Source organism: Felis catus, chromosome B4, assembly GCF_018350175.1.
Source record: "Felis catus isolate Fca126 chromosome B4, F.catus_Fca126_mat1.0, whole genome shotgun sequence".
NCBI classification, from domain to species: Eukaryota; Metazoa; Chordata; class Mammalia; order Carnivora; family Felidae; genus Felis; species Felis catus.
The window spans coordinates 66,576,926-66,589,647 of record NC_058374.1 but is presented as its reverse complement, the minus strand read 5'-3'; the positions used below and the strand labels follow the sequence as shown (position 1 = coordinate 66,589,647).

The following is a 12,722-nucleotide window of genomic DNA, read 5'->3' as shown; positions in this document are numbered from 1 at the left end:
CACGGGGACTGCTACATTCCTAATTCTGGGTTCCATAAAACATCACCATGCTTTCATCCTAAGCTTCCCTCTTTTATGTCACTTACAACTAAATGAGCCTTAATTCACGCAGCTAATATTTATATCACAGGAGAACACTATCTTAGTGTATTTGCATGTCATTGATGACTACTGAGTATGAACTTCATTTAGCACGTTCAGTGAGTAACTGTATTTCTTCTCTTACAAAATGCCTATTCACTTCTTTAGCCCATTATTTAGAGAATGTTTTGCATATTTATAGCTTTAACATTTTATCCACCGTATATGTAACAAATATTGTATTTTAATTTTAATTACTGTATCATTTCTGTGTAGAAGTTTAAAATGCATTTATTAACAGTGGTGCCTGGGTGGCTCAGTCGGTTGAGCACCCAACTCTTGATTTCAGCTCATGTCATGATCCTAGGGTCTCAGGATCAAGCCCCACCTCAGGCTTCACACTGAGCATGGAGCCTGCTTAAGATTCTCTCTCTCTCTCTCTCTCTCTCTCTCTCTCTCTCTCTCTCTCTCACTCCCTCAGCCCCTCTCCCCTGCTTGCTCTCTCACTAAAATAAAAAAAAAAAATGCATTCATTATCAATGAATCAATGTTCTCTGAGCTTTGTGTAAAGCTTAGAAAGTATTCTTCATGCCAAGATTTTAAAAGCAGTATGTTAAATTTTCTTCCAGTCTTTTCTAATTGATTCTGGCTGATGTTATATTTTCCATAATTTCCTTTCAAATATTTCAGCAGAGACAGTATCATATAGATATGTGTGTTAGATTGTAGAGTTAAATCCAACATATCTTAGGACCACATACTTTGGATGTGATCTGGTAGTATTTGCAGTTAATCAGAAGTCCACACTCCAGAAGTGCCTACTCTGGACTGTTCTACTCTCTTTATCTTATTCAACACGAGAGGGTTTTGTTGTTAATATGGATATCAGAAATGATCAGATTTGTGGGTTTACCACTTTACGCAACTAGATGATCATAATTAAAAAAACACCAGACAATAATAAGCACTGGAGAAGATATAGAGAAATTGCAACCCTCATTTATTGCTGGTGGGGATGTCAAGTGGTACAGCTGCTTTGAAAAGTACTTTGGCAGTTCTCCACATGTAAAAAACAGAGTTACCATGCGATCTAGAAATTCCACTCCTAAGTATATACCCAAGAGAAATGAGATCATGTATCCCCATAAAAACTTGTATGCAAATGTTCATGACAGCATTATCGACAAGAGCCAAAAACTGGAAACAGCCCAAATGTGTATTATCTAATGAGCATGTGATATATCCATACAATGGAATATTATTTGCCATTAAAAAGGAATAAAGCACTGATACTTACTGCAACATGGATGAATCTTCTTTTTAAGTTTATTCATTTTGAGAGAGACAGAGAGAGAGAGAGGGAGAGAGAGAGAGAGCACATACGTGTTAATGGGGGAGGGGCAGAGGAAGAAGAGAATCCCAAGTAGGCTGCATGCTAATAGGGGGGCTTGATCTCACAAACTGTGAGATTATGACCTGAGCCGAAATCAAGAGTCAGATGCTCAACTGGCTGAGCTACCCAGGTACCTCCAATATGGATGAATCTTAAAAACATTAGCCTAAGTGAAATAATCTAGTCATGAAAGATTATATATTGTATGATTTCATTTAGCCAAATACATAGTGACAAAGTGGATTAGTGATTACCAGGGGCTGTGGAAGGTGGAATAGGGAGTGATTACTAATGGGTAGAGGTTTTGGGGGGATGGATGTGGGTGGTGCCAATGTTTTAACATGAGATAGTGGCAATGATTGTGAAATATACGATAATCAATCATCACCACTGTCTCATGTTAAAACATTGGCACCATCCACATCCACCCCCCAAAACCTCTACCCATTAGTAATCACTCCCTATTCCACCTTCCACAGCCCCTGGTTAACACTTTAAAAGGGTGAACTTTACAGTAAGGCAATTATATCTGAGTAAAGTTGTTATAAAAGAAAGATATGTATATTAGCTAGAAATATTGCACGAGTGAACAGGTCACATACATACCTCATGAATCCTGTGATTCTGCCATTTGTAGTGGTGCTTTAGGCCTAAGGACTTCCTTGGTTATAGGCACAGAATGTTTAGACGATTCTCTAGACTGATTTGACCAGAAGGTTAGTTGAATCTTGCTACCAGAACATTGTCACATAAGCCTTACGGTGCTATTTGGAATGCCTGAAATCAGCAATAGAGAGCTGGAACTTGGTTAAACCTGTACAGCATATTGCCTGACTTTTGAGTTCCACTTGGTAACAAATGTTTCTTTGTCAGAATTTGGTCTGAGTCTTGGTAGCAAGGTTATAGTATACTCAAAGAGTTGCATAGTCCTCACAATACTTCAGCAATTGAAGGCAACAGACAACTACCAAAAAGTCCACATGGCATAGAAGAATTATTAACAGTTGATACCTCGGAAAATTATTGGCTTTTATGTATTCATCATGTCTCCAATTGCTTTTTACTGAATTATCTCATTAATTTTGAAAGATTTTATTAACCAATTCTCTTGGTTTTTTTTTTCCTAGGTACAAAATTAAATCTGCAAGCAATGATAATTTGCAATACTGTGTCTCATTATCACTTTCTATCTTACTCCCTAGTGCTTCCAAAGTGATGAATGATAACATTAGTTGCAGTTCATTTCATTTTGTTCAGAATGTAGCAGGTATTTAGTGCTATGTTAAGGAGTTTGAAGTTTTTGTAGATGTAACGGATTTTATGCAATGAAGCCATTTGATTAGGTTTTACTGTGGAGAACTTTCTGTTGGAGGTGTCTTGACAAATGAACTGAGATACAGGAGGCAGAAAGATGACTTGAGGCTCTAGGGTCTGGGAAGTAGTTGGGACTTGGAAACAGAAGCCAAGGTGGAGAAAAAGCATTAAGGGAGAGAGGGATAGGGAAATGGGGGTTGGGGAGGATGACTCTGGACTCTGGCTTGGAAGACAGAGATATGAGTTGGATCGTGTTGCTGTATTAGCGTCCTGTGTAACAAAGGACCACAAACTTGTTGGCTTAAAACATCAGAAATTTATTTTCTCACAGTTCTGGAGGCTGGAAGTGTGAAGTCAGTAGCGGAAACCGAGATGCTGGCCAGGCTGCTCTCCCTCTGGGACTGTGATGGAGAATCCCTTTCTTGCCTTTTCCAATTTCTGATGGCTGCCAGCATGCCTTGGCTTGTGGCTGCATCACTTCGGTCTCTGAGGCCAGAGTCTTCTAATCTCTTTCTGCTTTGTTCATGTCATTGTCTCCTGTCAGTGTCAAATCTCCCTCTGGCTTCCTCTTATAAGGATATATGTGATTGTGTTTGGGGCTCCCTCAGATAATCCAGAATAATCTCCTTATCTCAGGATCCATGTCTATGCAGGATTTTTTCCTCTCACATTAAGGCACTTTTAGGTTCTAGGGATGAGGACCTGTCTGGTATGTTTGGGAGGGAGCATTTTGCTGCCTTCCATGGTTGCCACTTACTGAGATATGAAATGGAGCCACAAGATTGGGGTAAATATAATGAGATTAGTTTTGTGCATGACTTTTTGTTTTTTAAGAAGCTCCATGTTCTGTTTTCAGTGTCTTTTTATCCTGCCCATTTTTTTTCTTTTCTCTTCTCTCTCTCTCTCTCTCTCTCTCTCTCTCTCTCTCTCTCTTTTTTTTTTTTTTTTTTTTTGGTTAAATGTTATGTATCACTTCTCTAGGTGAAAGAAGAGGATTGGGTTTTGTACCTTTTTCTGAAGGCTCATATTGCCCCAAGCTGACCTTACATTACTTCAAACCAATGGGTTCTTCTGTTTACCTTAGCTCGGGCAAACCAGAGCTCTGATATGTCACATTTTGAAAAAGCCTGGGTTTTCTTTTAAGTAGTTGCCAAGAATATCAATCATACTGAATGCCTCTAGAGAAGCATAAAACTTTTCAGCATTATCTGCCCCTGAAATTTCTTTTAATATCAAAACCAAATTCAACCCATGCAAAGGTTGAAAATAGATTTTTGTCACTAACCCATTCAGCTCAGCAGTACTAATAAATAGTTTAAACAGCCAATTTCAGCAAAACTGAGAAACACTTAAGGTTATTTTATTTCCAGTTTTAGTGGGGTAATATGTATCACACGTGATAGAGTTCTCCTTGGTTGCTCAGGCTATGAGAGGCAGCTCTCGAACTGAATTTTTAGTCTATTTGCACAACTTCAAACCTGAAAGTCTATTCTTATTTTCTTGAAAGCCAGATAATCTTGTTAAGTACTTTCCAATGACCCTATCCTTCGGAATTACTTGGTATCTTAGAGTCTAGCTGACTTCAGCTTTTCAGTAAGCTTCAGTTTCAAAATACTTCATTTTTTCATTTCTAAAAGCTTTACTTTTTGCCTGTGCATCATCTGTTTGCCCTTTGCCATAGAAATTGTAGTTTCAAGGCACCTGGGTCGTTCAGTCAAACTTCTGACTCTTGATTTGGGCTCAGGTCATCATCTTACACTTGTTAGACTGAGCCCCATGTTGTTGGGCTTAGTGTGGGGTGTTGAGCCTGCCTGGGATTTTCTCTGTCCCCCTCTCCCTACCCACTTCCCCGCTCATGCTTGCTCTCTGTCTCTCAAAATAAATAAATAAACTTTTTTAAAAAAGAAATCTTAGTTTCAGGAAAAATATTTTTTCCTTAAATTTGTGTGCTAAATTTCCAGAGATAATATTTGTTCAGTGAATAATAATAAAAAGATGACTAAGTGAGTCAAAGAGGATTAAAATCTTACATTCAAATCACTTCAAAGATGGGATACATTTTCTTTCAGTTGCTCAAAAAAGTTTTGATTTCCTTGTTTTATATAAAAAAATCTGGGGGTACCTGGGTGGCTCAGTTAAGTGTCTGACTTTAGCTCAGGTCATGATTTCACATTTGTGATTTTGAGCCCCATGTTGGACTCTGTGCTGACAGCTTGGAGCCTGGAGCCTGCTTTGGTTTCTGTGTCTCCCTCTCTCTCTGCCCCTCCCCCACTCACACTCTGTCTCCTTGTCTCTCTCGCTCTCAAAAATAAATAAATGAACATTAAAAAATAAAAATATTAAAAGTATCTGAAAACCATTTTGTGTGTATGTGCGTTAAAATATGCTAAGTGTGTGTGTGTGTGTGTGTGTGTGTGTGTGTGTGGATATAGTAGAGATATATATATATATATCAAGAACTTCCTCGTTCTAGTCTATAAGACAATATAATGCCCAGAGTAAGGACCCTGGGCATGGCCTAGTGACATGGAGCATATTTATGATGCCAGTAAAGAAGTCATAGGTTTTTTCAGTTAATGGATTACTTATTAGGGCAAAGGCCATAAATGCCACCTTCTTCTGTTCTTCTTGCCATAATATACTTCACCATACCTAAAGTGAAAAATGCTGATGCTTTTGACTGGATACTAAAAGCATTCACTCATTCAATTGGTGCATGTTGAGCCTGTGCTTATGTGCTAGGTTCCGTGGCTGCCTAAGCAGTGTTTGATAAAGACCTTGAAGGCAGTCGATGATGCCGAGACTATACTGAATAACAGGTAAATAAAAGGCTCCCAGTAATTTCCTAAATTTTAATTAAGCCCAGAATCATTCTGTTTATAGATACAAAACAAATTTTTAGGAGAGATTGTATGATTCAGAGATGTGGTTCTCTGTCCACATGTGGAAAATTTAAGCTGGACCCTGTTTATTTATAGCTTATATTTTTGCTCCTATGGAAAATTAAATAGAACAGTATCTTATTTGGCTCTATTCATAAACTATATTTTTGTTTTAATTAAAAATTAAGTAGATCAATTCCAATCACATATAGCAGTATAACCCTTTATGTGTAGACTTTGTTGACCACAAGTAGCTGTACTTTTGGAGCTCACTTCATATCTTCAATTTAAAGATTTAGTCCCTAAAACAACTATGTTGTGTGTTTTGTTAAATTAGCACTTTAGAAGGTCACAAATAGCAAAATTGTTTCTACAGTGAAACTATTAACTTTAAAACTCATAACATATATAGAGTAAATTTTCTTGTCCAGATTGCATTTGTGTTAGAATGATGATGTTTCCCTTTTAAAGAATTTTAAATCGAAAAGAATATTTATCAGGTGATTTCACTTACTGAGTGGGAAAGAAGGAGCAGCATGCCTACGACTTTTAGGTTAACTTGCTTACAGATCACTTTATCTTAATCGTGTTATTCTATGATCACTGTACATATGAAGTATTAGAAGTTTTAATCCACTCATATAGCCAAATTATATATAACAGAGACGGATACTTGAACTTTTTATTTATTTTATTTTATTATTATTATTTTAAATATTTATTTATTTAGAGAGAGAGGGTGTGAGCATGTGTGAGCGGGGAAGGGGCAGAGAGAGAGGGAGAGACAGAATCCCAAGAGTCTCCAGGCTGTCAGCAAAGATCCAGATGCCGGTCTTAATCCCACAAACCATGAGATCATGACCTGAGCCAAAATCAAGAGTCAGATGCTTAACCAGCTGAGCCACTCAGGTACCCCTAACTTTTTATAAATAAGGTAGTTCAAGATGTTCATTTTTTAAGGTTTTAATTATGTACACATACCTATAAATTGTTTTTTCCCACTAGTATATTTTTAAAAATATAGGATAGGGGCGCCTGGGTGGCTCAGTTGGTTGAGCGTCCGACTTCGTCTCAGGTCATGATCTCACGGTCTGTGAGTTTGAGCCCTGCGTCGGGCTCTGTGCTGACAGCTCAGAGCCTGGAGCCTGCTTCCGATTCTGTGTCTCCCTCTCTCTCTGCTCCTCCCCAGTTCATGCTCTGTCTCTCTCTGTCTCAAAAATAAATAAATGTTAAAGAAATTAAAAATAAAATAAAATAAAATAAAAAAATAAAAATATAGGATAAAAGCTAACCATTGTACGTGATTTGTTTTGATGTTGTATCTTAGTCAATTTGACTGTTTTTAGGTTACTGTTCCTTCTCCCCATAATCTACTGTTATTTTCTATACCGTCCAATGTTGCTAATTAGTTATTTCTGTGAATGTGTCTACCTAGCACAGTTCAGGTTTCTTCAAATAAAGGAACATGCCTTTAATATTTATTCTATCTTTGGTAGTGTTTAATTACGTCTTGGGCATAGAGTATTTGCTTGAAAAACACTTGCAGAATTGCCCTGAAGCTTTAAGAAAATTACTATTTTCCAGTGAGAAAAAGACAAGCCTGAGAGGTCGTTTTAAGGGACTAGTCAGCTGTTCAGTATGGGTCTTGGAATGATAATTAATAATAAAAACTACAGGGGTGCATGGGTGTCTGAGTCGGTTGAGCATCTGACCCTTGATTTCTGCTCAGGTCATAATCCCATGGTGGTGAGATCAAGCCCTGCATGGGGCTCTGCACTGTTCATGGAGCCTGCTTGGGATTCTTTCTCTCCCTTGGCCCCTCTCTCATGCTGGTCTGTGTTCTTTCTCTCTCTCTCTCTCTCTCTCTCTCTCTCTCTCTCTCTCTCAAAAAAAATAAAAAAAAAGAATAAAAACTACAGTGATCAAAAAAAATTGTAATTTTCATGTTGGTCACTCAGTATAGTTCTGTGCTAATAATGATATGAAAACTACCTTACAATTGGAAGGTGACTTGGGCATAAAATCAGAGAGGGCAGGGTTATAGAAGGAGCTGACTTGTCATCAAGGGGGGGGTAGCTTGATGTATCAGTCACTGTTACAAGGGATCAGTACCTATGAGGATTGAATAGTTAAGGGGGAGTCAGGGAAGCCTTTCTCCTGGATGGTCCTGGAAAGGTGTTACTAAATTCTTGCTTATCTGTTCTCCTGTTTCAGGTTTTGTGCAAAATACACCTCTTCCATTAACCTAGTATTTCTTCATGCAGGTTAGAGCTTAATTAATTGGGCCTCAGTTTTAGTGATGCTATTTCAATTGTACTCTTTTAAGTCCAGGGATTTTAATTGAAATTTGAGAATGAATGGTTACTAGAACAATTCAGGCAATTCGTGGATTATAATTTTGATTGGGTTATTTCTTCAGGTAAGTTTTCTTCTCATATACTGTATTTTTCAATAATTTATTTTCAGGACTTTGCTCTCTTTCTTGTTTTGGCTACATCTAGATTTACAGAATAGAAAGATACATTCAGGATTTTTAATCTATTCTTGAAATGCAACATCACATTATAAAATTATAGGCATAAAGGGATAGGTATCCTGACTCAAGCAAATTACAACCCCATGGAGGGAAGAGTAACTTTCCCATATAAAAGTTAATGAGTGGTGTGTGTGTGTGTGTGTGTGTGTGTGTGTGTGTGTGTGTATGTGTGTGTGTGTGTGTGTGTGTGTGCGCGTTGTTTCTTATAGTGCCTCATACAGAAAACTAAGACATTTTTCTATGAATAAATACGGTTATGTTTGGTCTCTTATCCTAATGTCTTTATTCCGTAGTCAGGATCACTCTTCATATTGGTCTACGGACAGGAATTTATTTTATTTTATACTCCAGTGGCTCAACCAGTAGATGTAATGGGAGACCTTCCAGATTTCCCAACCCTCATAGGAAAATAAGTTGTTTCTTTTGGACTTCTCCAGACACTGTGGCATTTTGTAAAGAACAGAGAAATCCAGTTCAGAGATACAGAAGGGTTGACTCTTTTGGATTAGTCAGTCCGAGGCTGTGTGTACTCTTATTCATTTATTCAGTGCCTCTGAGCCTCAGCTTAGCTTCTTTTTTATAAAACAGCCTTTGCAACACCTCTTATTTTACTTAATGTGAATGTGCTTTATTTTTAATAGGATGTTGAAAAGGTAAAAACCTTCATTCCTATCATCAAACCAAACTTTGTGATGCATTTTGGTAATTGCTGGCCTTTTACAGTATATATACTATTTAAGAATATTTGCCTTTTCTGAACTTTTAAATTCATACATGTTTGAATTTAGTAATGAAATTTATTGTCAAATAGCAACGGGAAAGTCAAATTGCAAATTTCAGGGGCTAATTTATGATGAGATTATGGAGTTTTATTTCTCATCATATATTGAACCTAAGATTTTTTTATTTCTTTATTTTTGGCCTTACCATGTGTAATATGGACCATAATGGTTAGAAGAAACCATGTGACCTCTAGAATCTATGTTTTAAAATATTTGTCTTTATTATTGATAGAAATCCATTATTGTATATTTGGGGCTAAAAACTGTAGTTTTTTTTTAAAGAAACTGTAAGGGTTTTTTTTAAAGCATGGAAATCACATTATTTTCTTTTATTTAAAAAAATTTTTTTTCAACGTTTATTTTTTATTTTTGGGACAGAGAGAGACAGAGCATGAACAGGGGAGGGGCAGAGAGAGAGGGAGACACAGAATCGGAAACAGGCTCCAGGCTCCGAGCCATCAGCCCAGAGCCTGACGCGGGGCTCGAACTCCCGGACCGCGAGATCGTGACCTGGCTGAAGTCGGACGCTTAACCGACTGCGCCACCCAGGCGCCCCGATTTTCTTTTAAATATGTGTATAATGTAGTTTTTGAGTCCCAATCACATTGCAATATTTTGCACTATCTTCTCTCCTACATTTTTATGAACTCTGAAAGGAAGAGCTAAATTACATTTTTAAGGACACTAATGAGTGAAAAGCTAGAGATATGGGAAGGGCTGAAGAACTTCCACTTAAGTGGAGAAGCACCTTTGTAAATATGTATCACAGTAATTTTTCAAATGGAAATGCTTTAATTTACTGTTTGCTAACCATTGCTGGAGTCACTATGTCTGCTTAGGATGCAGAGGATTATTTTAATTTGATTTTTGACTAGTGGTTCTTTGAAGTTGACTTATCCAAATATAAATATATCTGATGTTTTCTCTTCCTTTTAGGAACATTTCAAGACATAATGTCATTTATTTTGGTCTGTGCTGCATTGTTCTGTTGACTGTTTTAATTTTCTCTTTGTACAGTGATTCTATGGATGCAGTAACTTTTGAGAACCTGAAATAAGAAAGGATATCATTGGATAATATCAAAGGATAACATTGATATTAAAATAGGCCTTTCAAATACCATGGGCAGCACAGATATATGCACATGAGTAGCAGTCCTGAGTGGAGGAATAAGACAGTTTGTAAATATGAGATTTTTAGTATAAGTATTAAGAATAAAAATGTAATTAATGATTACAAATTATTGCCCATTAATAAAAGATGAATATGAAATTTAACTTTGGAACCTTTAAATCATCATTCTAGATAGCCGCATTTTTCATGCAAGGATATAGCTTCAAATTACTACGTTTTAGGAAAAAATCTGTTTTTGATGGAAACTTTTCTTTTTTATCAAAGTTTATTTTTGAGAGAGAGAGAGAGAGCACAAGTGGGAGAGGGACAGGGAGAGAGGGGGACGGAGACGTTGAAGTGGGCTCTGCTCTGACAACAAAGAACCCAATGCAGGGCTTGAACTCACCAACTGTGAGTTCACGATCTGAGCGGTAGTCAGATGCTTAATTGACAGAATCACCCAGGTGTCCCTAGATGGAAATTTTTCTAATTGTCTTATTAATCAGGGCACACCGAGTTAACTTTTTTTGATTACTCAGGGTTATTGTTATGAGCATATTGTTAGGAGCATAAATGACAGCATTACTGTCCTTGAAGGTAACAGGATACCCCAGTACCAGAGGAACCGAGACCTTCACAGTTACTGATTTTCCATTTTTATTCTGGTTTAGATACAGAAATATCTGTAAATAAGAACCAGTAGATGCTAATGATGGCCTCTTCTACCTTTTAAACGTTTTCTTCTACTGAAAAAAATCTTCAGGCAAGATCTGTATGTTCATCTTGAATTCCCAAACCACAATAGCAATGTAAAATTCCTCAGAATTGATGTCACAGAAATGTCAATAGATGGTGCTTCCCTGTCACCTTCTAATTGTGTGAACTAATGTGATCATGTGCTCTGAATCCAAAACAGTTTTTCATCAGTAACAGCTCACAGTTCAATTCAGGAAACATTTCTGACCATCTGTATACTGATTAATGAAGGGATAAAAGGAAACTTGAAATAGTTAAATTTCTTTCTTTCTTTTTTTTATTGTTTTATTTATTTTTGAGAGAGAGAGCATGAGCAGGGGAGGGGCAGAGAAAGAGAGGGGGACAGAGGATCCGAAACAGGCTCTGCACTGACAGCAGACAGCCCGATGTGGGGCTCGAACTCATGAACCGTGAGATCATGGCCTGAGCCGAACTTGGATGCTCCACCGACTGAGCCACCCAGGTGCTCCAATAGTTAAGTTTCTCAAAGAGATTTTAATATAAGAATGTGGAGCGTTTTTGATATCAACCAGCTGTAGTACAAGACTGAACAAATAGGCCTCCCTCACCCTGGCTTCCTGAACTTCAGTGATGTTCATTTTGAATAAGTATAACCAGATCTTTGGTGAATTTTTAGTTAGTCATATGTGTATACATAATATACATATATAATGTGTATATAACATATATCAAAGACCTATATATTACAATATATACTCTATATGTATTACATATATAATCTATATAAAGGTTACATATTTATATACATTTATGTATTTATGTAAATGTTTTGGCCTTATATTCATTTAACATTTTCTTTTATCCAACAGAAATCTCCTTGACAGAGACACATTCTCCAAATCTGATCCAAGTAAGTATCTTTTATTTGCTTTTTTGAAACAGTCTACTTATTTTTCTTACTTGATTTTGCAAAATTTGTATGAAACTTATAGTTCTTGTTTATTTTTTAATTTTTTTAAGTTTATTTATTAATTTTGAGAGAGGAGAGAGTGCAAGCACTAGCAGTGGAGGGAAAGAGAGAGGGAGAGAGGAAATCCCAAGCAGGCTCCACCCTGTTAGGGTGGAGCCAAATGGGAGGCTCTATCCTAGGGAGCAGTGAGATCTTGACCAGAGCCCAAATCAAGAGTCATATACTTAACTGACTGGACCACGGGGGCGTCCCCTCCCCTTTTTATCTTAAATACAGTTCTTGTTTAAGTATTTGTTTTAAAGCACAGACAGCACGAAGTGGGATAGTCTCAAGCCCTGCATCTCATGTACCTGGGCAGTAGTCTGGCTAAAGAGAGGGAGGTGCTTAGCACTTTGAGAATAAGACAGAGATACAATGGGAGACAGTTGACTTTGAAATTGAAACCTCATGGTATTGCCATATGGTAGGAATTATATTTGAAAGGCGACCATAATGGACCATAATTTTAAGTGATTTAGCCCCAGAGTAAGACTTTTCCTCCTCCTCCTCCTTTTTTTTTTTTTTTTGTAAATAAAAGGAGTATGCAAAGGCAGGTTTAACCATGGATGTGCTGAATTTTTTGATTCCTAATTACATATATTGAAAAACTGGAGATAACTTGTCAAATGAAAAAGATAGTTTAAATTTGAAAACAGCTGCAGTAATGTGCACATCAACAAGTGTTTCCAAATCTTGTAGTAGTTACAAATTAATATCCTGCACCTCTTCATCTCTACAAATATGTGGCCCAATGTGGATTAATTACAGGTGGAAGGTTTTGTAAGATGTTAGAATTTTTGAGGTACTCATTGGGGAAAAAGCATTATAATTTGTGGGTATTAAAAATTCCCGGGGCTCACTTGACAAATGACTGGGAATTTTTTTATCCCTTAAT

General features: G+C 37.1%; 1 protein-coding gene across 2 annotated transcripts in view; it reads left to right on the top strand.

Moving 5' to 3' along the window:
• CPNE8 (copine 8) overlaps positions 1–12,722 on the top strand; it is a 230,009-nt gene that overhangs the window by 19,735 nt on the left and 197,552 nt on the right. For both annotated transcript variants that reach the window (XM_003988551.6, XM_019834813.2), the window contains exon 2: positions 11,688–11,728. In XM_003988551.6, coding sequence (XP_003988600.1) covers positions 11,688–11,728 — 41 coding nt within the window. The remainder of the gene's footprint in view (positions 1–11,687; positions 11,729–12,722) is intronic.